At 33.4% G+C, this 25,520-nt stretch overlaps 1 protein-coding gene across 1 annotated transcript in view; it reads right to left on the minus strand.

Moving 5' to 3' along the window:
- TMEFF2 (transmembrane protein with EGF like and two follistatin like domains 2) overlaps positions 1 to 25,520 on the minus strand; it is a 238,790-nt gene that overhangs the window by 98,664 nt on the left and 114,606 nt on the right. The window contains exon 5 of the mRNA XM_081262368.1: positions 7,301 to 7,397. Within this exon, the coding sequence (XP_081118494.1) occupies positions 7,301 to 7,397 (97 nt within the window). The remainder of the gene's footprint in view (positions 1 to 7,300; positions 7,398 to 25,520) is intronic.

The raw sequence follows: 25,520 nt of genomic DNA on the forward strand, positions 1-25,520 counted from the left end.
TTTTTATCTCTAACCTTACATTGGGACACTGGAACATAAAGCATATCATCCCTGTAGGAATAGGAGTTACTAACAGAATATATGAGAAATTGAGACCCCAAAACTTTAGGAAAAAAAAATCAAGCATAAGTTTAGTGAGCACAAAATATTCCATTAGCAGGGAGTACTCTATAAGTTGATTTTTTAAAATACATTAAAAAGAGAAACTATAAGGAAAACAGTTAAATTAGTGGCAGAAGCACAATACACACTTAAGTGTCCGTAGAATACGAAGTCCTTTGTTCTGCAGTCATGTAGTATTTCATTATTTTGATATAAAATGGAAATTGCAAAATTGATACTGTATAGCCTAAATAAGTACTATAAAAAATGTAAAAACTTATTAAAGTTCAAAATCCTTTGTTCCTGGGATGGAGTTATAGCTCAGTGTTACCTTGCATGTGTGAGGCCCTGGGTTTGAACCTCAGCACCACATAAATAAATAAATAAACAAACAAACAACTAGAATATTGTGTTAATATACAACTAAAAGTATTTTTTTTTAATTTTTTGTTTTTATAGTCCTTGGCACTCTATATTAGATTAGGTTTGTAGCTGTCATACCCTAATTAAGTTTCATTAATTGCTCTGTGATAGCTAGCCCAGTTGAGGCATGGAAGCAGAAAAGTTAAAAGATTCTCTAGAATTTATGTGAAAATCCAATTCCTTATTTTTTTAAGAGAGAGAGAGAATTTTAGTTTAGTTTTGTTTTTTAGTTTTCGGCAGACACAACATCTTTGTATGTGGTGCTTGCATGCATGCCAGGCGAGCGCACTACTGCTTGAGCCACATCCCCAGCCCCCCAAATCCAATTCCTTTTAAAGTAGGATAAAAGAGGACCCAAAGTTTTAAAGACTGTGGCTTATTTTCAAATTTCAATTTTAGGTTTTAAGTTACTTTTCATAAAGCACAATTCTCCTTTTCAGAGAGTGGGGTAGTTGTTGGTTATTGCTAATTGACTGTTGTATATCTGAAGTGTCATTTTTTATTAATTTATCTCTTAAGTAACGTCTGAAGCTTTCAGCTTCAGTTGGCAGATATGAGTACTGGCAGCGACTGCAGAGACACATGGGCCACAGATGTGCATTTGTTGACATGGGTATTGTTTAATGCCTTGTATGAACCGCTGTACAGACCATGCCAGAAATACTAGTCCCACATAGCTAGAATTGGACTTCTAAATTTTATCTCATTGCATGAAATTCAGGAAAACACAGGCTATTTTTGTGTTGATTAAGATAGGTGGAGGAAGGAGATATAAAAGAAATAAATAACAACAAAAAAAAAAAACCCTGAAACTTTTAGATGTAGCTTTGTAAAAAAAAAAAAAAAATAGCAATTTTCTCTTTTCATTATGGGAGTGGAAAATGTAGAAATCAAATTCTCTCTCTGAATTTTTTTTTCTGGGAAAATGAAAGCATGGGAGGAAAGAAAGATGCATTTACTTTTTAGTCTCCACTCCTCTCCACAAGCAGCAAACATGATGGCAAGCTTCAGAGATGACAGCATTTTTTCTCATGGTGGGGTAAGAGGCAATTGGAGAGAAGGAGCATCCCAGCCATGCTTTCCTCGCCTAATTAGGAAACCACTGGAATTGAAACGGGCTTTTCAAAGGCTACATAAACATCCAGCATAAGCCTTGGATTTTCTAGACTGCACTTTTGCTATATTCTTTTTCATCATCTCCACTAGTAAATTCATATTAGAAGCAGTCCCAATTTTGGTTTACTACATTTACAATTCTGAGGCCAAAAAGCAAAGAAAATTAATAAAAAGGAAACCCTGTTTTGCTTGCACTCCTGATTCACTAACATTTTGCGATTAATCAGCCTCCTCTTCTTTGACTACACCATGTATATAACCCATCTGATCTTTTCATTAAGTAGAAAATAATCACAAACTTTTCACTTGCAACATGGTCTTTCTGTTCAATTCTCAACCAGTAGTAGTTTAAAAAGAAACCATTTTCAACATTTTCTTCAGAGGTATCTTAATTTTCTGTATCAAACTCACAATCTAAATGCACTAAAGTCAGCAGGACCTAATGTCTAATTTACTTATATGTATGGTGAAATCTAGTGCCAAGGATCATCCACAGCCATTGCCCTGCTTCAAATATTCATGAGTCTCCTCAGTCCAAATGCATTAAAGGTGGGAATGATGCCAACAGTGCACACTCTTCCTAGTGACAAGGAGCCTTCTCAGATCAAAGGAGCAAGATGTTAAAGACTTCAAACTAAACTGTCTTTGTAAGAGACACTCACAAAAGAAATGCCAGATACTGCACTCTTTCCCTTAAGAAAAGTGAGAAAAAAAAATAGACGCTTACTGTCTTGTGAACTTCTTTTATTTCTTCTACCTTGCTTCTCTCCTTTTTTACCACTGCAGTTGATCACAAGGATGTTATACACTTGTGGAATAGAACTACACTACTGGAAAACATTATTAATGCTTTCAAAGTGAAAATTAATGATTGCTGCAAAATTAATAGCATTTAAGCCAATACGATTTTGCTAATGGAATTTGAGTGGCATGTGAGAATATTACAAAAGCAAAGTTAAAACAAGGATAAAGAACTATAAAAGATGCATAGAAAGCAAATACACATACTCATTTAAGTTGTTCCTTTATATCATTTGTCATTCAGCTGCATCTGCTCTTACACCTGTGCCCCCTGCCTTGATCTCTTCTGATGCCCTGGAAATATTAGGCACACCGCCAATTTTAGACCCAGCCATTTCTATGATCAGACCCAGCTATCAGCTTGCTTTTAAAAATATATTAAATCAAGTATCAACCCCAGGGCTCTGAACTACTTCTGACTGACAGGACCAATAGAAAGTTCCAGGCTAATTACTTCTAAGAAATAGTTCCCAGTACAAAGAGTTAACTACTGACCTACTTTAGACTTATAGAGATAATTTATCAGGTAAGATAATTAAAGGAATATAAAGCTGTTTCTAAAATGAACCTAGTATCTGGAATATTTGTTGAAATCATAACTAAGTATTCCCAGTGCTATCAGATAGGATTTTATTATTTTACAATGAACCAATGTTATTATGTTTGTCTTATTTATAAGACATTCTATTTCTTTATAAATTTAGTTGGAAGGATGTATTTGAGAATCTCTTTGATGTATAAATGCATTAGTTTTGACTCATTTCAGGCTAGATAGAAGGAGAAGTAATTTTTCAAGTCCTTCCTTTTTCCTTCCCTTAACCCCTTCCTCAAAAAACAGTCATGCACATCCTTTACACAGGTATTTCAATTGCTTTTGAAGTCTGTCTTAAATAAAGGATGCTCTGGTATTTCATATGGTGGTATCTTGCTGAATTTTAACTCTCTTTTGGAAACTTGATTTTTTTCAACATTTAGGTAAATATCTACAACTGAAGAGTTTTTTTGTAATAGTCTGTTGTCTTTCCTCTTAGGAAAACCTGAACATTTTCTGATTTGTATAAGCCTTGATCTTCCCATAGGAAGAAAAAGGCAAGAGAGAACCTTGCAATGAAATCATCAGACAAAAAACTGGGTCTTAGATTAGATTATAAGCCATCTGTCTTCTCAAAATAAAAGCATTAAATGTTAGGTCACTAGTATCCTGGCTTATCAATGCCAACCCCTAAGTATTATTTTTTCTTCTTCTTCAGCTTTCTTTCTCCCCTTTGTGATCATTTCATTTCTTCTCCCTCTCCAGTGTGCCTTGCTCCTAAATTCAAAAACTCATCTAACTAGGAAGGCTGATCAGATGACAGCAAACTGGCTTTTTAATTCTAACAAATATTTATCTTCACTCTGGAAGTACTTGGGTAATTCTGAGTAACCAGACTTAGCTCTTGTGGCAAAATGTAAAATATTAATTTCTTACCCCAGGGTTAAAGAAAGATCAAGAATTATTTTTTCACCTTTGTATATGCATTGTAGACATGATAAAAGCATTTATTATTACTATTTATTTATATCTCATTATTACTTCTTTATGTAGGATAGAAGAAATTTATTTGCATAAAATCATAGTTAAGTTGATGTCAAAGATAAGATAAAACAAAACACTGAGTTTCATTCTCTGTGGCCAGATGGCATATGCAGTATTTTATGTTTGCAAGAGAATCTGGCTGTGGTCTCATTCAAAATCAACAGTGTATTTGAGCCCAAGGAAGTTCTATTGATTAGTACTGTAAGTCAGATCACCCTCATATCACTTCCTATCTTACTTTATTGCCTCTTTCATTCCATGCTTATTTAATTTCATTTATTGTTTTATTCCTATGCCCCTCAGCTGTTTCTAATCTGCCCTTCATGGTCATAACTAAATATAATATGCCAACATACAAAGATATTTATGTAAATGAAAATCAATGCACTCATCACCTCAGCACTGTTCTTTATTGCTTACATTGGATATTTTAAATACATTTTATTTAAATGCTAACAACTTTTCATTCTTGCCTGGGAAGTACAATGATCTTGTTGGCTCCCTGCCCCTGCAGCCCTCCAATCTTCACAGCTATGGCCACTTAGCCCCCATCTGGAGGTTCAAATTTACTCCAATTTTTAGAACTAATCTTGTCCCTAGGCTGGGGACATGCAAGATATCCTAGCCAAAAGCTAACTGATTTAGCAACCAGTGAGCCTTGCTGTTGGTTTCATTTTGACCTTGTAACTGACTTCCCAGATTTAGGCTATGCATCTCCCCACCTCTGGTAACCAAGACTTGGCTTTCTATACCATTTCCACTATCTACCTAGTCTTTCCAGTTTCAGTCTCTGATTTGCTTTCTTGTTGGGTACCTAATTCCTCCATGACTGAGGTCTGTCTTGTTCTTCTCATTTACCATTGTTTATCACTAGGCTGCTTTTTCTGAACTCTAGTTGCCATAGTTGGGCCCTATAGTCAACTGCTGAACTTTTCTGATGCTACTAGCTTAGTCCATATCTCCATGAACTACCTTCATACCTTAGATCTGAACTTTTGCAAGATATCAGAAACGACACTCTGCTTGCTGGATGGTTTCCCACTGCCTGCAGTAAGCATCTCCCTAGTCACTGGCTCTAAACTGCAGGTCCTGAGTGTTACTGTGAATACACTGCCTGCAATCTGGCCATGTCACTATTCCAGCCACCACAGGAAAGAAATACTCTTTTAATTGTATCTTTGGGTGAATTGTCAAGCTAACACCTTCTGGTTACTTTCAACTCATATTTCATCTTGGCCCCATCATTTAGACAACTCAAGACCTGTTCTATTCTTTGAACAGCAAAATAATAATAGAATATACTTACTACAATTATTTGAAGAAAGCCAAGAAAAAAAGTGTGTAAAAATAATGAAACACATGATAAGCAATCAATAACTTTTAGCTGATATTGTAATCTCATGTCTTAAATCTTTGTACTTAGAAAGTGGAAATGATCATTAAAATGATGAGAAAAGAGAAGAATGGAAGAAATTCTTTAGACAATGACTAACTCATTTTTGTGTTTTTAAAGCAAAATAATTTACAGCAAGAAAGTTAACAGCTTGAAATTTGACGTGGAACTCCTGATGCTGTCAGAGATTCTTTGGATCAGTCATTTATTTTAGAGCAGTGTTTCTATAATCATTTGAGAAGTTTTAGAAAAATAACATTTTAAGTTGATATCTGAAATTTTGAGTCATTAAGTTTGAGGTAGCATTAAAGAATTGGTATGTTTAAAAAATTCCTAAAGGAATTTTTATTATCTGTTACATTTTGGAACCATGAACCCACCAACCACATGATGCTCAGGATGTTCTGCAGTAAATGTACATCTGTCTATGGCAATATTGTCATGCAGTGAATGTAGACTCTGACTCCACTCCTACCTGCCCATTGGCAAGAAGTGTCAACAGAAAGGGAAATGCTACCATTATCTGCTTTCATCAATAGAAGGTTGTAACACCTGGCTATTTATTACATGGCAGTGCTTACCTACAAGTATCCCAGTTTATTCAGATGGAATCTTCATATTACTTTGCATTAAAAATGTAACTGTTGATTGTTTCCCTCTTGTCCAAATTACCTTGCCTTCATTTTTGTTGTTGTTGTTGTTTTCATTTCCCTTAGATAAATTTCTCCTTCCACTCACAAAAGTTTGATTAAATGCCTGTTAACTGCTCTAGGAAAATACATATTGACAAAACAAGAGCAACCAACTGTTTTGTATGAACATTGTGAGATGTAAGTAAGAGTGTGTGTGGGAGCGGGTGGCGGGGGGGAAGAGGAGGAGATGAAAGAGAGACTAACTCCCTCTTTTCACTATGAAGACAGAAAAAACTCACTCTCATCTTTTGGTCATTCTCTTTGCTATAAGATCAGGCCAGGGCCAATATACCTGGATGTTACAGAAAGCTAAAATTTTGATACCCACTCAAAATAATGAATATTATTGATTATATGTTCACCATATCATTATAAGGGAAGCTAAGTATTACTTGGAGGAAAAGAGAAGTTGATCCTACAGAGCAGGCCAGTGGTCATTTTTTATTAAGTGTCTTCCCAATTCAGTTATGAATGTGCACCTGCACATTACCTAAATCAAATATCTGTGGTTATCAGAACTTACCATCTCAGAAATCATATTAGCACTGCTGTGGTCAGAGTGTGTGTTGTCAGTGAACATGCTGAATCCTCCTCCCTTGAAAGCCCCTGTGTCAGGAGGTAGAGTCTTTGGTGAGCCTTCATGTTACTACCTTTATTGAAGGCCCAGAGTCATCTTGTGCTTCTTCCACCTTGGTAGGTACAGTGAGAAGAAGGCTGTCTATAAGAAAATGGGTCCTCACCAACTTTTGCTTGAAGTGTTAATTTTGGAATTACCAGTCTCTAGAATGGTGTGAAATTAGTTTCTGTTTCTCGGCTATCCAGTTTATGATATTTTATTATAGCAACTTGGTCAGAGTTAGACAGCAATCTGACATTGTTTCTTGATGGTGTTTCCTGAGAGATATTCCTGTAAATATGATTTTCCCTATTATATCTTAACATTGCCAAGCGTTAGAAAGGGGAATCAGTGATATTTTAGTGTGCCTTACCAGGTAATGCCCTGGATAGCTTCCCAGCTGGCCTACCTCTTAATTCAGTTCCAGAAATTCCTTGCTACTATTTTCACCTCATTTTTACCCTCTTCAGAACCCAAAAGAAAAGAAAATACCAAAATGTCTTCTTTGGGGGAATAGTTTATGGAATAAAAAATAATAATTGCTATCATTATTTTGCTTAAGACTGAAAACAGCATCTTACCAGACATCCTCAGCATCCTCATCACATTCTGCGCCAAACTGGCAAATATCACAGGTAGATGTCTCCTTTTGACTGGTTTCTCCAGAGCCCTCATGGACTATAGGACAGAAAAAAGTAAACAAAGGAAATGCAGATAAGTGTGTGTACAATCAACAATGTTGACACAGTTCTCTGATAAAGCTGTTAATTTCCAATGGACCTGTCTGCTACCAGGGCTTTATAGGAACATCATTCTCAACCGTTTTCTTCCCCTTTAAGGGCAACTCTAGCAACGCTATGCTACCGATTGGATTGGAATGTAGTCAACACTTCTTCTGAAAAGCAAAATAAAGTAACTAAGAAGTATGTTTACTGGATTTATAAAAATTGCTCAGCTAGCAAATAGAATATATGAAAGAGCTATTTAATGAAAAAGAATTTAGACTGTTATCTCTGTAGAAGAAAAATCTAGTGTCTAGTTTATGAAAACTACTGAGTTATCTCTTATTGCTAAATTATAGACATTTTTCATTCAAAGGCTTTCATGTATAATTTTTAAAATATTGTATAGGTAGTCATATCTTATTAGATATGTCCACTTTCCCCTCCTCAAACTGCTAAGTACTTGTGGGGAAAATATGTTGATTATAAGTCTTTAGAAAACAGCTCTCGTTTTACTGTCATTTCTTGAATCTTACATAAAAATTGGACAGGGCAAATCATAGTGATTTACTCTTAGAGTTTTGGACATAAATTTTATTTAAAATATATATATTTAGTCACTGGTGATGATCATTTATACTGGCCCTTGCCATCCCCAGAATTACAGGTATAAAAATAGGCAAAATGTAACCTAATTACAAAATGTACCTTTCAAAAATCATGACATGATGATATCAACTGATAAAAAATTTCTAGTATTTTAAGTAGGGAGGAATAAGCCGGACTTTTGAGGTGATAGACTATTGTTTACCAATTAAAAGACATTTTATTAAAAGAAAAAGTAGCTTTACTTGAAAGTGAAAAATCCCAACTATCTAACTACTACAAAGATAATCAGATTTCATGGACAGATTGCATGCTTTAAAACATGTTTAAAATCTAAGAGGGCTTTAAAAAGTGCACTTCTGCAAAGATCACATATCTTCAAGAAAAAAATATGAGAAATTCCTGTCTTTATGAACCCTAATGAAACATTTTTAACAAATAATTTAAAATATGCACCCTGAGCTTGTCAAATTCAATGTTATTTTAACACTTTATTTTTTCATTTATTTTTTGTTTATTAACAGGATTTTTAATATTTATAAAAACAAAGAACTGCACTTCTTAATTTTAATTTATTACCATGCAGATGACTGATTTGTTATACCAAAATAAATAAATAAAAATAAATAAATAAATAAGACACAAATATCAAGGAGAGATTTCTGTTTTGTAGCTCTTTCAGGAGAGGTGGGAAGAATTATTGTCTTCTAAAACAATATATTTTTTGTGTGCCTGAGGATCTGAAGTTATATTGCTTTAGTTTCTCTGTGCTTGACAACCCCTTAATTTGTGTTAAAATTACAAATTTAATAGGTCAACTATAATTGCAAAAATATTGATGGCATAATTTTGAATTTGGGTGACTTTAAAAAAAAGTGTTTTTCCCCCAAAAGAAGAAAGGATTTTAGACTCTGATAGAACAGAGAACAATTGTCTTATTATCCACTCTATTATTCTAATACAGGGAAGACCATTAGAGTGGACCATTGGGATAAGAAGGAAGCTGAGGCCGTACCTCAGGGGAGCCTGAACAGCTGAGGCTGGATTCTTTATTACTTTCTTATTATTAATGCAACACAGAAGCTGCTAATGGGATAGAGCCTTTTAGTGTTAGCAAGATTAGCAACTTCCAGGTTAAAGCTTCCCATCACTCAGGAAACACACTAACACAACGGGAAGGTCCTTAATGACCAGTGAAGGTCCTTAGAGCAGCCCCATTTTCTTTAGCGCTGAGATCCTTGGTTGGAGATCTACTGGAAGTAATCCAGGGATGAACTTTGCTAACTTAGGGGGACTAGTAATAATATTTCTACCCAAAGTCACATTACATTTCTATAAAAGGGCAGTTATTGGTAGAACAGAGATGTTTGGAAATTTTCCCATAAGGAGAAGTAAATCCAGAGGAAGCTGTAGCAATATCTCCATCAATAAATATTTTGGGAATGAAATGTCTTTATATGAAGTCATCTACAATGAAAACTAAAGTAAAATCTTTCCATAGTACCTGAAGCACAGATTTTCACATTTATAAAGCACGAGCAATTAAAAAAGTGCCCAGCTTTCATTTAATTTTGTGGACCAATGGTTGTTAGAACTGGAGCTAAGAGTTCTGGCAGATTTATTTGTTTTTTAACATAAATGTCTTGTAATATTCTTGGAAATACTTAATTAACTGAAATAACTGAAGTTTGGGGCTTGAATATGCACATTCTAAAAAGCGGACAGTCCCTTAGTGATAATCTGTGTCTTAAGCAATACCAACAAGACTCCATTCGTTCCAAGCCTTCTCCTCATGTTGTCTAGTACAGGGTTTCTAACACTACAAAAGTCCCAGGAAGCATCTGAGGTTTTGTTAAAGGGAGATTCTGCTTCAGTAGGTAAGAGGAGCAGCTTGAGGTTCTTCGTTTCTTACATGCCCCCAGATACTGCTGCTACTGTGGCTGGTCCACGGATTACATTTTGAGTTGAAAAAATAGCATTGTGTTTTTCAAACCACAATTCACAATCTATTAGTAGGTAGTGAAACTTATGAATCACAATCCACATTTTTGTAGATACAAAACAAACTAGACTAGAAAATATAAAAGTGCATCTCATTTAGCATTAATATGTCAGATTTTATAACAATGCTTTAGTTACATAAATGTACACTCATACAGGCTGCAATATAAATTACAATTCTTACTAAAGGTCAGAGTCACGAAAGCTTTCTTGAAAACCACTGATTTAGCATGTTACATGCTCAATAATGTGTGTTGAATTGGACTGTTTCTTGTCTTTTTACATTACCAGAAATGGGAAGGATCAGTACTTAATTATTTGCAGTTATATACTGATTATACAGGAATAAAACACCTTTATCCTAAAGTATTATCTTAACCACACATTTGCATTTTAAGTTCTTTATTTTGTAGTAAAGTTTTAAACCCTTTATTTTGAAGTTGTGAAGCAAAATAATTATTTCCTTTTATTTCATAGAAACTTAGGTTTTGGTAAGTGATTGAAAGAAATTTGAGGGGCAAGGGAGGTGGAGCTACTGAAAGAGCAGCATATTTAATATGTCATTCTACAGTTAAAACTGATTTATTCCTTTTAGGAAGATTTGGAATTAGAGGCTTATTAAAATGATAATGTTATGTTTTCCTCAAATCTCTCTGCCCTGGTGTTTTTTCCTGAAGGTTCCTAAAGTTCTTTACTCACCACTCTGTTCTGTCCCAATACAGGTGGGCACACTGGTCTGACACATCAACAGGCCTACTGAGCCCAGTTTCTCTGCTGAACTCACTATCATAAATAACTCAACCTCCTGTTTCTCTTGTAATATTCTTAACCTATTCTGAATACATGGTGAAATATAATGTTCAAATACTTAGTCATTCAGTGTCACTTAATTTGTTAAGAACTGAGTTAAAACTGACATTCAGTGAAACACTCAGATCATAAGGATTCTTTTCAATCAGTTTTGAAGAGTGCATATGAAGACACATATGAAATGATCATCTCAGAAAGGAAACTTTCTGCTCCTTCCCACTACACTTGCATTTCCCTACCACTATGCTACTTACATACAAGCAGATCATTGATCAGCACAGATTAGTTTTAATGATTTTAGAAATCATCTCAATGTAATAATACAACAATGTAAATTATGTTGAGATTCTTTTGCTCAGAATAATTTGAGATTTAGATAGTTGCAGAGTTTAGTAGCTTGATAGCTGGATAGTAGAGCTTATCATTGCATGAGGCCCTGGGCTTAATCCCCAGTACCAAAAGTAGATGAATAGACAAATAAGTAAATAAATGGAAAGAAATTATAATTGTGTACTTATGAATAAAGCGGACATAAATATTCTTGGTAAAAGGTTTCTGGTGTACATATTATTATTTTGCAGTGCCGGGGATTGAATGTAAAGGCACTCTAACATTGAGGTACATCCTCAGTCCTTTTATTTCAATATAGTGTCTCCCTGAGTTGCTCAGGTTAGCCTTAAACATAAGACCCTTCTGCCCAAGGCTTCCAAGTAACTGGAATTACAAGCATGCACCAACACAGCCATGTACATATGTTTTTGTTTCTCTTGGACAACTACCCAGCAGTAGGATTATTGAGTCTTAAGGTAAAAGTTATTATTGCTGGTATTTTTACATTTATTTCCCAGTGCAGAAAATTTAAAAAATATTTTGGACACATTTTTTTTTGGTTTTGTTTTGTCAGATATACATCTTGTGATTTTTTTTTTTCTATTTTTGGATGATGTGCTTTTTTTTTTTCCCCAATGAGAAACGTTTTTTGATGAAGTTAATTGTCTTTTGTGTGAGTCTTATTTTTATGGCTCTTTTAGGAAGCTTTCTTCTCAAAGGTCAGGAAGATATTTATGTTTTATTTAAGTCTCAAAATTTATAAATTTATAAATTTTTACACTCAGGTTTATGAGCATCTTAAATTGGATTTTATGTATGATATGAAGTTAAGATTGAGAATGGTTTCTCCAAATATTTTTACTTTTATCTCTTGATTTGTAATGTGGTAAAATGCCCTGCAGTAAGCCAACCTCGCATTCCTGGAAAACCCAAACCTATATATTGACATTTTTAATTTACTGCTGGATTTCATTTGCTAATATTTTGTAAAGAATTTTTGTACTCACTTTCATGAGATATTCTTGCTATATTACTCTTTTCTTATATTGTCCATGCCTGATTTTAGTGTTTGAGTTAAAATGGCTTCATGATATAAGTTGGGAAGCATTCTTATGTTTGGTTCTTTAAGAAAGAGGTTATGGCAGTATGTAAAAAAGTGGATGTGTAACCGATGTGATTCTGCAATATGTATACGGGGTAAAAATGGGAGTTCATAATCTGCTTGAATCAAATGTATGAAATATGATATGTCAAGAGCTTTTTAATGTTTTGAACAACTAATAATAATAAAAAAAGAAAGAGGTTGTGTATGATGAAGAGTTATTATTTTCCTGTGCATAAGATTGTTATAATTCATTAGGAAATTACTTGGTACAAGAGTAATTTTTCAAAGTTATTCAATTACTAATTTAGTTTCTGTATATAAGACTATTTAATGTTCCCATCTTATTGTTTTCTATTCTTTATTTTTATATATTTCCTTTATGTTACATGATTAGGGTTTAAATTATTATTTTTATAGTTTCTCAAAATAGAGGTACTTTATACTTTCTGATTTTCTAACACTGGTATTTAAACCTATAGATATTCTTGTAAAGACTGATTTAGCTGCATCTCACAAATATTGATGTGTTGTGTTTTCATGTATTTCTGTTCAGAGTACATACCATATTATCCTTTGAACTTTCTTCTCTGATCCATAAATTATTTAGTAGTGTGTTTTTAACTTTCAAATATTTAGGGATTTTTCAAAGGTTCATTATTTTTATTCATCTTTATTAAATGCAATGATTTAATTTGTCATGGCTAGAGAACACAATTTAAATTAAATCATCTGAAATATATTGAAACTTGTTTTGTGGTTTTATGATCCAGAATATGGTCTATATTGAACATCCTTAGAAACTACAACTTTCTCTTGTGTGGAGAATTTTCCTATCAATGTTAATGGCTTAAGTCAATGGTTAGTGCAATTACATTATCCATAACTATACTAATGTTTTTGTTTAATTGTTTTATCTGTTACTGAGAAAAGAGTTTAAAATCCCCATTGGTGACAGTAAATTTGCTGCTAGTTACCTTTTGTTTTGTTAATTTTTATCTTGCATTTGGCAATTCTGCTATTGGATGTTTAGTGGTCTTATGAACAGAGTCCCTGGTAAAGCTATTCATCTTGAAGTCTACTTTATCCTGATATTCATACTTTATCACCAGCTTTCTTTTGCTTTTTCTTCACATTCTTTAACTTTCAATCTGTTTCCTTATGGTTAAAATGTGTTTCTATACAATCTTAATATGTATGCATTTATTTAGAATGCAGCTTTGGCTTTTGTCCAATGTGAAAAAAATGTCCATTTATTCTAATTTAATTACTGATATGTGTGGTTTTTAAGCCTACCAATTTGATGCTTGAATCATATTTTACTCCTCTTCTTGTGTTATTCTTTCCCCTTTTCTTCTTTCTTTTGGCGAGTCAACTATTGTGTGGTATTAATTTTATTTTATCTCTTCTAATGATATATGGAGGAGATGTTTCATTTTTGTGTTATTATTTTGATGGCTATTTTAAATTTTCTTTAAATTATCCTAACCTATTACTTCATTACAAACTTAATAACTTTATGAAAACATATTTCCAATGGCTTATCTTGCAATCTTTTCATTCTTACCATTATGTGTTTTATTTCTTCCCACATGGTAGAATTCATGTTTCTTTTAAAATTATCTTTACTTTAAATAGCCATCCTACTCTTGTATGCTAATTTCCAAATCAAAAATCCTAATGAAGTCACCTGCTAATTCTTGCTAACAATGTGACTTTGACCTATATTTGGTTTAACTTTTCAAGACCTGGGTATAGAATCATATTATCCATGGAAAAGACTATTGGCATATCACACTCAGAGTAGATTTATTGTTTTTCCCATTGTTTTCCTCTCTTTCTAATAGAAGGATCACGTTTCTTACTGTAGTTCTAGGACTTGGAGTGTCATGATACCACACTTGGCCTTGTGACACTAATTTGCCATGAAAATGTGAGTGGAGTCGAGAGAGCTCTGGATAGAAGCTATAAAAAGGCTATTGTGTAGATTTGTACTTTCTTGCTCTTTCCCTTTGTATAAAAAAAAGACACATTCTAAAATATGGGTTGTTCTTTCAACAAGTTCCAGCATAAGAAGAAGATATATAGAGCAGAGCCACAGCTGACCGTAGCTAAAGGAGAAAGATATATGCCATTGGTGCTGCAAACCACTGAGATTTTGAGGTCATTTTTTTACTGTAGTTTTACCTAGTGAAAACTGACTAATAAAAAATGAACAAATGTTATTAATACACCCTAGGAAAATAAATATATTCATATCTCAGATTTTTCTTGCTATACTTAGCTATACAACCTTAGCTCTGCTTTTAATTTTCTTCAAGTGTGCTTTGCATCTTTTTGAAATTTTCTTTCCATGGCAGCATACGTTCTACAATAGTTTAAGCATATTTCTTCTATTGCATATTTATTTTTTCTCCAGATAATACTACCTTTCCAGTCTATGTATGACTCCCATTTTCTCTTGAATGTAGCTTTAGGACTTCTTTTTAACCAACCTATAAAGTGTTTAATTTGTATTAAGTATAATATAAAGATGTATAAATAGAAATCTCCAATTGCATCAAGTCTGAAGTAAGTGGCTCAAGTAAGTGGTCTGAGAAACAGAGTGTATCAATAAATAGGATGAGCTTTCCAGATTTAAATGGGGATTATATATATAGTTATAGATATTAGGGATTATTTAAATAATTATAAATTTGAGAAAAAGAAACTTTTATATAAATATTATGCTGACCATAATCTTAATTTTTTAAAAATTTAGAACACATTTTTTCTCCTTCTTTTTCAGTTAATACCAATCTAGTGGTCAGTGTTTTTTCTTAAATTAGTAGAATGACAAAGCAATTTTTGGTAGAATTTTAATTTCTTTCTGCTTTTTTACATAAATAAAAAATTGGTTAATGATAGCATTCAATATACCTGTTGCAACTAAAATTACTTTATCAAATTGTGAATGACAATTGTTTCTTTGTTAACTAATTGAGTAAATTACAATAACTTTATTACCTGAAAGCTGAACTGTGAGTGTCCCTTCCAATGAAGGATACGGTCCACTTAAAGAATGGAAAGGATATTTTAATTCACACTTTCCATTCCTTCTTTAATTTGTGCAACTGCTTATCTTGCATCTGTATGACAATCTCTCTCATATACTTCTTCTGCAAGTAAGTTGGATTTAAATAAGAGGAGTTGTTGACAGTTCCTAGAAGCTCAGAAAGTTCTAGGCTGCTGTGTTTGAGCCATAACAATGCCATATTTTACGTTTTCTGACTTTTCCCTAGAAATCCCAGTATGACTTTAAAGAAAAATAGGAAAACACTCTCCTTTTTTTTTTCATTTAATGTGAGGATATTTGTCATATGAATAATAGCTACACTGTTATATACTATTGAAATGCTAAAATAAGAGAAGTGGCATTTTGGTTTACTATTTGCAAGACTAACATAGTTAATACTATATATGTATCCATGTCACAATGCAGCAATATATATTCATATTTTAGGGAGGAAATCAATTATCTTTACTTTCTTTTATTTAAAAAAGTACTACCCTACTGATAATTTTAAATTTTTAATTGATTTAAATGCCAAAAACTGAAGAAAGACTGAAATTATACTTATACATAATGGCTTAAAATTCTAAAAACACTTGAAAAACCCAAGAACCAACTTTATAACTGAGCAAATGTAATTTCATATTAAAGACTTCAAAAGAAGAGATCATTATAGAAAATTTAGTTTTTCATAATTAAGCTAGTTTGCTAGAGCTTGACAAAGCTTCTTTAGAAATAACACATAATTTATCTTCTGCACAACAATGAAAAATAATTTAGGAGATTAATACAAAACTACCTTGTTGAGGCATAATTCTATTGTCATCATTTAAGCCTGACTGATTTCACTTAGTTTTGTCTGAGTCAGAACTGAAGATACTTAGTTTATTTAAAAGGAGGAGGAGAAAGGAAGTCAAGGTGGAAAAAAAGAAGAAAAGGAAGAAGAAAAACAGCTTGATATCATGCATAGCATAATTCAGTTAGATCAAGTTGCTATGCTAGACTTCATGAAATGATATCATATCAATTAAAAGATAATTATAAGAAAAATAGTTCTATTGTTCCCTGCATAATGAATTTGAATCTTTTTATGCATATTCATATAAATGACTTTAATTTTTTTCCTTATTGAATGCCTAAAAGATGGGAAATTTATTTTTCCTTGATATATTATGAACATTAGTTTAGGTTACGTAGAATATGGTGAGTACCAAGTCCCTGTGAGAGGAGATTAAGGAAAGGTTGGGGGAGTTACTAATAGGAAACAGTGATGTGAGCAACACTTTTGCACATTTTTTCTGATGAAGCAAACACAGAACGAGCATTGAACAAATAAGAATTTTGAGTCAAGACAAATATTTTCATGGAAAAGTAATGTTAAGGTACCTTTGTAGCTAAGAAGAATGATGGAGCAAGAAGGAACAAATTTAGGCACTAGGGAAAGAAGACGTTTCAGAAGCAAGGGACTTGAGAAGGAATTGGGTGTAGACAATGGTGTAGTGGTTGGTCTCAGAAGAAGGAACACAGATAGTATAGGAAGAGGGATGGCTGAGTAAGTGGATACACATGTAAGGAACAAGTAGCACTGACAGGGCAAGAGGAAGTATATCTTTTCTGATTGTTCTTGTTGTCTCTTTGTCTCTGTTCATACTTAGGGAAGCCATCCGTTGGGCGAACAGAAAAGAGACAAGATGTGAAATGCTACATGAGAATGAATATATTAATTTGCACTTACCTATTCTACTAGTAAATCTCTGGTGAATAAAGATATATTTTTAATAATTCACACTCCTTTATGTCTTTAGTACATGGCATTTGATGTCGGTAGCTTAAATGTATTTTGTGATATACAGTTTCATTTCAATAATCAAATAGAGACTATATTACCAAATGATTTAACTTTAATCTACACAAGGTTTATTTTGGTAAAGGGACTTCACAATTTGGTTAAAAACTTACAAGTCCTGTTTGTATCCTACATATTTTCCCATTCCATTGACACTATACTAGTTCAAATTTCATCATATCTTGCTTATATTGCTTTCAATCTTTTTTATTAGTGCCTACTAATGATGCAGAATAATGGGCTTCATTGTGGCATATTCATATGTGCATATTTCATAGATGGATTATTTCTATCCCTGTTTTCTAATAGTCTCCTTTCTACTTTCATGTCACTTTTTTTTTTAATCCCACGTATGAGATAAAATACACAATACTTGTTCTTTGGAGTCTGGCTTATTTTGCTAAACATGATCTCCAGTTCTATTCATTTTCCTACAAATGATGTGATTTCATTCTTCTTTATGGCTGAATAACACTCTGTTTGTATATATACCACATTTTCTTTATCCATTAATCAATCGAGAGAAACCTAGGCTGATTCCATAGCTTGGCTATTGTGAATTGTGCCTTGTAAACATGGGCATATAGGTAACTCTATAGAATGCTGACTTTAATTCCTGTGGGTATGTGCTGAGGAATGGTACATCTGGATAATATGGTTGACCTATTTTTGCGGCAACTCAGTACTGATTTTGACAGCAAATGTACTAATTTATACTCCCACCAACAGTGTATGTGAGTTTGTTTTTCTTGCATCCTTGCCAGAATTTACTGTTTTGAAATCTTGATGATTGCTATTCTCACTGGAGTTAGAAGGAATCTCAAAAGTAATTCTGAGATCTCAAACATTTTTGCCATATAATTTTTGGTCACTTATTCTTCTTTTGAGGTGTCTGTTCAGTTCACTTGCTCATTAATTAATTGGAGAGGGGTTGGTTTTAGGTTTTTTGAGTTCTTTACGTATTTGGGGTATTAATCCTCTGTTAGGAGAATAGCTGGCCAGATTTTCCCACAATCTGTAGGTTGTGTCTTCTCTCTGTTGATTGTTTGCTGTGCAGAAGCATTTTAATTTGATGCCATCTCATTTGTTGACTCAATATTATTTCCTGAGCTCTTGGAGTCCTATCTAGGAAGTTATTGCCTGTGCTTACATCTTGAAGTGTTTCCATATTTTCTTTTAATTGTTTTAAAGTTTCAGGTCTTATTCAGATGTCTTTGTTCCTTGACTAAATTTTAAAGTAACTAGTAGATCTTTATACTTGCAAACTTGCTTCTTTTAGATATATCTCCTAAGTCCCTAACTGAAATGAAAATATAATCACGTCACTGAACACTGAAAATTACATGAAGTAACCTAGAGGCAGCTTCACACTGGACAAATTCAGACCTGATGCTAGGTGAGCTACACATGGGTTCTTCAGATTATTTCTCAAGCCCCAGATTTTTTACTTGTAAAGTGAGATGCTTGCCCTGCTTAGCACACAGGCTGGGGTGAAGATGAAACAAGTGGATATGTGAAAGTGCTTGCATCCACTAAATTCCTCTGTCACCCTAAGGTGTTATCATTAAGAAAGTGTTAAGTCATTCTCTTATTCCAAGTAAGAAGGATTTTGAAGGAAGTCCAAAAAGACTGAGCCTCCCAAATGTGAATTCTTGGCCCTGTGAATGATCTTATGATGATACTGGTCTGAAAAATCTTTGTGGGAGCAGGGAAATAAGAATCATAAAACAACATAACAAAAATAAAGAATTAAAGATATGATAGAACTTATAAAGAATGTCTTGCACCAAAACATCCAAATTTGACTTTTGTAAACAAGAAGTAAAAAGATCAAGACAGGACAGTTGAGGAGTGGTGAGACGTCTGATAGACGTCCTCAGAGATCGTCCATAGTGGCAGGCTCCTTGCTTTAGCACACTGGACCTTGCTAGGAATAATGTGCTAAGGTAGTATTCCCTCCTTTTTCTTATTGATGAAAACAAGAATGGAACTGAGAGCTTTACTCTTTTCCTTTTTTACTGGCCTGATATGAGTACTGGTTTGCACTGTAAACCTAAAAATTATAATCCATCTAAGCCTGACTTCAAGTTAAAGTAAAACTTGAAGAAAAAAAATAAGATAAAGACTTGTTTAAATATATAATTTACTTTAAAAGTAACAATAATAAGGCAATTTTAAGAGATCACCACATTTCATAAAATTGGTAAGAACAGCAACAATTTTTTAAAATTGTGTATATTTTCCAGCAGAGTTTTGTTATTTTAAGGTTCACCCTTGGTTTTGGAATGACAATAACCAAACATAAGGAAGCTTATTAAGATGATAAATCAGTGTTTCTTATTAGTTTCAGTCTTCTGCTAGATCTAGCTGTACAACTTGACACCTTGCTTGTTCCATAATGAGACACCCAGGTTCATTTCCACAATTTCCCTTCTACTGACTCCAGTTGGTGGAATCTGGTGACTCTTCTCATTCTCTCTTCTAGTTTCCAAGTGCCCCTTAAGCTCTGGTTTCAAACCAGTAACTTGTGGTCCATTCTAGATCTCCCCAAGTTCCTTCTTTTAATGCTGTTTCTTGGAATCTACCTGCCCCCAGCAACTCCATTACTTAAATTTCATTGACTCCCAAAGTGCTTGCCCATACATTGTTTCAAATCAACATACAAAAAAAAAAAAAAAAAGATGAAAAAAAAGTCTTCTTGAAAATTTCAGGAGAGAAAGGTTGTATTTATTTGATTTGAGGTGTGAAAGAAGATATGACCATCTTCCACAAAACAATAAAAGAAGAAAATACTAAATAAAACAAATCCCACAAAATGGTCTAAGAAAGCTGAAGTGCTGGAAGAGGTAAGAAATTGACTTTGAGCCAATCAATATGTCTATTTACAGAACCATTAGCTCAGTCTAAAACTGTAAAGTGAAAAGAATGAAAAATTGTGGAAAAAACATATAGAGTAAAAAAAAATACAGGTGCATTAGAGAAATTTTTGTTACCATTAGATTGCCCAGGCTATCCAGAGAAAAATGGATTGAAATTTTACAAAATTAACAATGTCTGTTTACAATTTCATCATGAGACCAACTTTCTGAACCTTATTTTTTTAAAAAATTCAAACCAATGAAATTCTATCATTTTCCCTAACTTTTTATAGGTTTGGAAAAATATCTTGAAAATTTAGGGAAAATTTCTAGTGCTCTAAATCATAAGATTTAGGATGAATAGGTACTGTAGTATATTTCTTCAGTTTAAGGGTCATTTAAAATATATATATATATATATATATATATATATATATATATATATATATATATATATATTAAAAGACATATAAGCTTTTCAGTCATAAAATATGGTTTACATTTGTGAATTAATAAAATACATTATGGTAAGAATAAACCTTAGAAGTGAACAGTTTGAAAGGTCAAAACATTTATCTAATTATAACATTGTGGGTTATATTGATGAAATTAAAATTTAAAAAAACATACTTTTATAGAGCTTTACTATTGTTCATATTGAAGACTGTGGCCTCTGTTTAGCTGTCACTGAAGAATTTCTAATGAATATGATATATTGGCTAAGAAATGATTGTGAATGACACTTCAAAAATACAAATTTGATTGAGATATAATCCTTTCTGTTCAAAGTTTTCCTATTACTTTAAGGATAAAAGTCCACAGTCATTATCATTGTATTTAATCTTTTATGATTGTCCCTAACTAATCTCTCCACCTTCATGTCTAGTCACATGTCATGCTTGTTATGTGACAGCTACACTTATACCTTCCTCAGGAATTTACACATGTTGCTATCAATGTCTATCTGGGCATGCTTTCTCTGACCTCCAAGTCTGATTGAGACGGTACCATATGATTCAGTTGCAGAATCCTACCATTCCTGAATGATAGCCTCAGCTTTCTCTCTTTTCCTCCATTGTTGTGCTTGGTTCTTAGTTTGTGGCCCAATATTCTTAGCACCTATGATATTCTAAAACTTGGATCATTTTTCTTATTCTCCCTCATTGTGCTGAGGATGAATCCTAGGGTCTGAATGAAGTATGGGGGGCAAACATTATACCACTAAGGTATATCCCCACCCCTCAACACTCATTTGCTTTTTAAATTCCTCTTAGAACAGAGCTTAGAGTTGACAAGAAGTAGTAGTCAGAGTGGGCAAATTCAGAATTTGTGATCTTTGGGTCATGGTAGCTCTGGGTAACAAGGTGTGATCCTGTGTTCAGATGATTAAATTGAGGTAGGAGTTGGAAACTGTGGCACCAGTGTCAAACAGAAAGATCAGACAGATTCTGTGGTAATCACTAAATGTGTACATTAATTGTCCAGGAACAAGATAATATTGCTTTTTCTGCATGCTCTGATATCGAATGGAGGTGACACTGGTAGAACTTCAGGCTAGAGTAGTTAGTTGCAGGAAACTCTGGAAAGTACTTAAGAGTCAACTCTCCCCACCTAGCAGCACCTTGCCCAGCCAACTTTAGCAAGAAATTATTGAAAGAAGGCGAGAGCATAGGTGTTCTTAAGCCACTAAGTTTGGGGGGTGTTTGCTACTTGGCATTCATTTGTGTAATCTAGCACAACCTGAATATATAAGGATGATATTTAGAGGTATGGATGCAGTCTCTTTAGTGGACATACTCCACCAGCAACTCTCAAATGCCCCCAGATCCCAAAAGCTTATCCTAGATCAGAGTACACCAAAGTGATTCCAGTGCTAAGTCACTGATAAAAATGGTACTGAGGTGGAGCATCAGAAAAGGACAATCAGCAAACAACAGGAGGAAGTGTTCTATTGGATGATAATGCCAGATTCCATTAATGGTAGTTTGAAAATGACATATGAAATAAAAATTAGTCTTCTCCTAGCCCCACAAGAGGAAGAAGGATAGAAATAGGAAAGACTTGATGTGGTGCTATATTCTTGTCCAGGGTGGAAAAGACAGGAGGAAATTGTTGAGACATTTAGTACAATTTGACCTTATTCTTTCAATAGAGCTAATACTGGTGATTATTAACAACAAAAACAAATAGAGTCAAGCATATACTAATTTCTTTGATCATTAAATAAGCTTAATTTTATGTTCATAGAGCATATGGGAAATATTTCTAAACAATCACAGGCATGATTAAAATGTCTGTTCACATGCACACATTTAATGCCCTATAACACAAAGATCAGACTATGGCTGACTCAGGGTATCCCCAAATGGAAAAATATTGTTTTTCCTCTCTCAAAAACACATTCTGCTTTCTTTCCAAATTCATACCCACATGACATTCCTACTGTTGCTTTCATTTTTCCTAATGCTGCTTTATCTCTTCATGCATATTCGTATTTTTAGATCAGATAAAATGAATAGGAAGTTCTTTCCCTGAAAAATATGTAGTGTGATTCAAAGAGAATGTTAATGAAATGAAATACTTAAAAGCTTTGTGAAATATTGATACATAGCAACTAATTCTGTCTCTGTACTCAGTTGCTTTTTCTTTGTGTATCTGAAGCACTGTTCTTATGAAATTATGTGGATGTACAAGCACTTGTATTGACAGCATTTTTAAATGGAAGGGAAGGGGGAGAAAAAGGAACGTAATATATGCAATAGTACATAGAGACTAATCATGCCTTCACTGCACCAAATCCATTTTTCAGGATATCTACCTCCATACAAAAATACCTTTCACCAACCCAGTATAGGTACTCGAAATGAAGAGAACTATACTGGGTTGTTGAATTCTATTTCAGAGACAGGGACTGACTTTGCTCACAGCAGTTCCATTCCTCTGCTCTCACACTGTCGGACAAGCAGTTCAAAGAGAGAGATCTTGAACTACATCCCCTTGCCTGAAAAGAGATTACAAATAAAACATGTACCTCACTTTATTCTTAGGGCCTATGTGGCCAAGGTAGTGATTTGTTTGTGTACAGATGGGCCTAGTGCAAAGAAACAGAGAACATATTCAGATGAGGCATTGCTAAATGGGAAAGATATGTTTCAAGGACAGCTTCTATATTATATTAGCTACACCTGGCAGAGTCCCAGGGCAAGGTAAGTACACTCTAAACAATGAAGTCTCCTTAGTAAAAACTGCTGCATATTGAGCGAACTCTATGGGTGGGAAATAACAACCAAGAATGTCACTCTGAGGAGGAGTATATGTTTTAGAGGCAGATTTTACATCAACTTTAACACAGCTGGAAAGAGTTCAACTTTTTTTTAAAGACAAATGACTTGAATTTTAAAACTTTAAAAATTTAAGACTATATATGATTAGTGTACTAATACTAGATTAGGAATAAAATTCAGTGTCAGAACTTCAGTAAAATTAAGAAGCCAGTTGCATTCTTGGCACATAGAAATGTACATTTAAAAAACCTACTTGTTTGCTTAGTGCATCTGCTAAATGATATAATATCCATATATATGATTACTCCAGAGATCAAATTAAGAACATTGCTCATTTGTTGGTATGTCTCTAAGGAAAACACAGGAAAACAAATGCTAATCCAAAGTGTAATGGAATTTTCAATGTATAATACATTAACCATTCCTTCAACCTCTGGGAAACAAAATTAAAATTAAATAAAAATAAGACATTGTCCACAGGTTTCTTTTTTTTTTTGGTAAATATTGCATTGCTAATTTAAGGCACTCCTTAATATGAATTTGGTATCAGTTTATGAATCTTCTATAAATATCCCTAAATCTATCTAGATAGAAAAATCAAACATGGATTTTTTTTTATTTCAGGACAGATCAAAATCTCAGTGGTAAAAGAAGATTTAGGTATCTCTGAAGGTTTCTTATCACTCAGCAACATAACTCTGATGGTTCATACCTGAGAGAGTCGTCTGAGATCACTCATCAAATAAATCAAATAGTCTGCTCACTGAAAGAGTGAGCCTATGGTAATCCAAAGCCTTTACTTTCAGACATCAAATCTTTCCTTTCATAAGCCAGAAGAGAAGTTAATATGTCATTCTGGGTAGTGTATGCAAACCTGAGGAAGAACTTGCTTTAAGCTGCTACTACAACTTAAAGGTTTGACTTAGCTTAGCAATGACTATATTTAGTTTTACTCTTTTAAACCCCAAATTCCACAACCTTGATATGCTGAGGAAAAGGTGGTAGTGAGAAGACTGAAAATGTACTGGTTTTATCTCTAAATTTTATTGTAGCATATTTATTAAATGATGATTAAGGTCTACTTGTTCTATATATATGGTTAATATTTGACTAAAAGCAGTATTTTAAATTACTACTATAAAAAACAGTTTTTGAAAAAGTAGAAATCAAATTCCTTATCTAGGTCTGCGTTGTCCAATATGGTAGTTAGTAGCAATCTGTGGCTGTTTAAATTTACATTAATTAAAATTAAATAAAATTTAAAATCTTGCATTAACTACATTTCAACTGGTCAACAGCAACACGTGATTGGTGGGTATTGTACTGAACATGTGGATATTGGACACTTTCATCAATGTAGCAAATTCTATTGGGTAGGACTGTTGTAGCAAGTTTATAAATCAAATACAGTATATAATAATATTCATAAATCAATCTTCCCAATTCAGTACTTTCATTTTAGAGTTTTTCAGACTGTGTAAAATAAGAGATGGCATGATTTCCATTTTCATCTTCCTTTGAGGCAGAGAGTGTATCTTATACATATGTGTGATTTGATTATATATATCCGTTTTGTATGAATCATCTCTTGATTAATAAATAAACACAACAGAAATTATTAATTAATAAGAGCTTACATTCTTACTTTATCTCAAGGGCTGTATAGCTATCGTCTAATTTATTCTCTAAACATCTTGATAATGAACATCCATATTACTGTGGCTTGAATCTCAACAGATTGGAAGAAAAGAACTAAGCACAGAAGAATGGATGTGACTACAATGAATATCTTTTATTCCTCTGTCCAAAGCTCTGGATACTACACTTGCAATGACATTTACAGTTTGGATTAACATGCCTGTCTCATTCACTGAAGTTCATTACTGTGCCTAGACTACAGCACTATTTCATACAAACCATGTACATTCTTGCAAAAAATGCTTCCTTTGCACAGGGGCCTAATTTTTCCATGTATAAATTTAGCTGTGTGAGTTTAAATGAAGCCAACATGGGAGCCTTGAGCAGTATATTATTTGTAATAGGACAGATTTCATTTTGGGTACCTAAAAACTTCCTCCAGAAGAATTATCTTCTAAACTTACATCAACAGGCCTCTCATTACCAGCAGTTTGAGAAGGGAGATTAAAGCAAAATGAAGGCATATAGAGATTTAATTATGTGTTCACATCT

The sequence above is a fragment of the Spermophilus citellus genome, assembly GCF_964194105.1.
Source record: "Spermophilus citellus genome assembly, chromosome: 11".
Classification (NCBI taxonomy): Eukaryota; Metazoa; Chordata; class Mammalia; order Rodentia; family Sciuridae; genus Spermophilus; species Spermophilus citellus.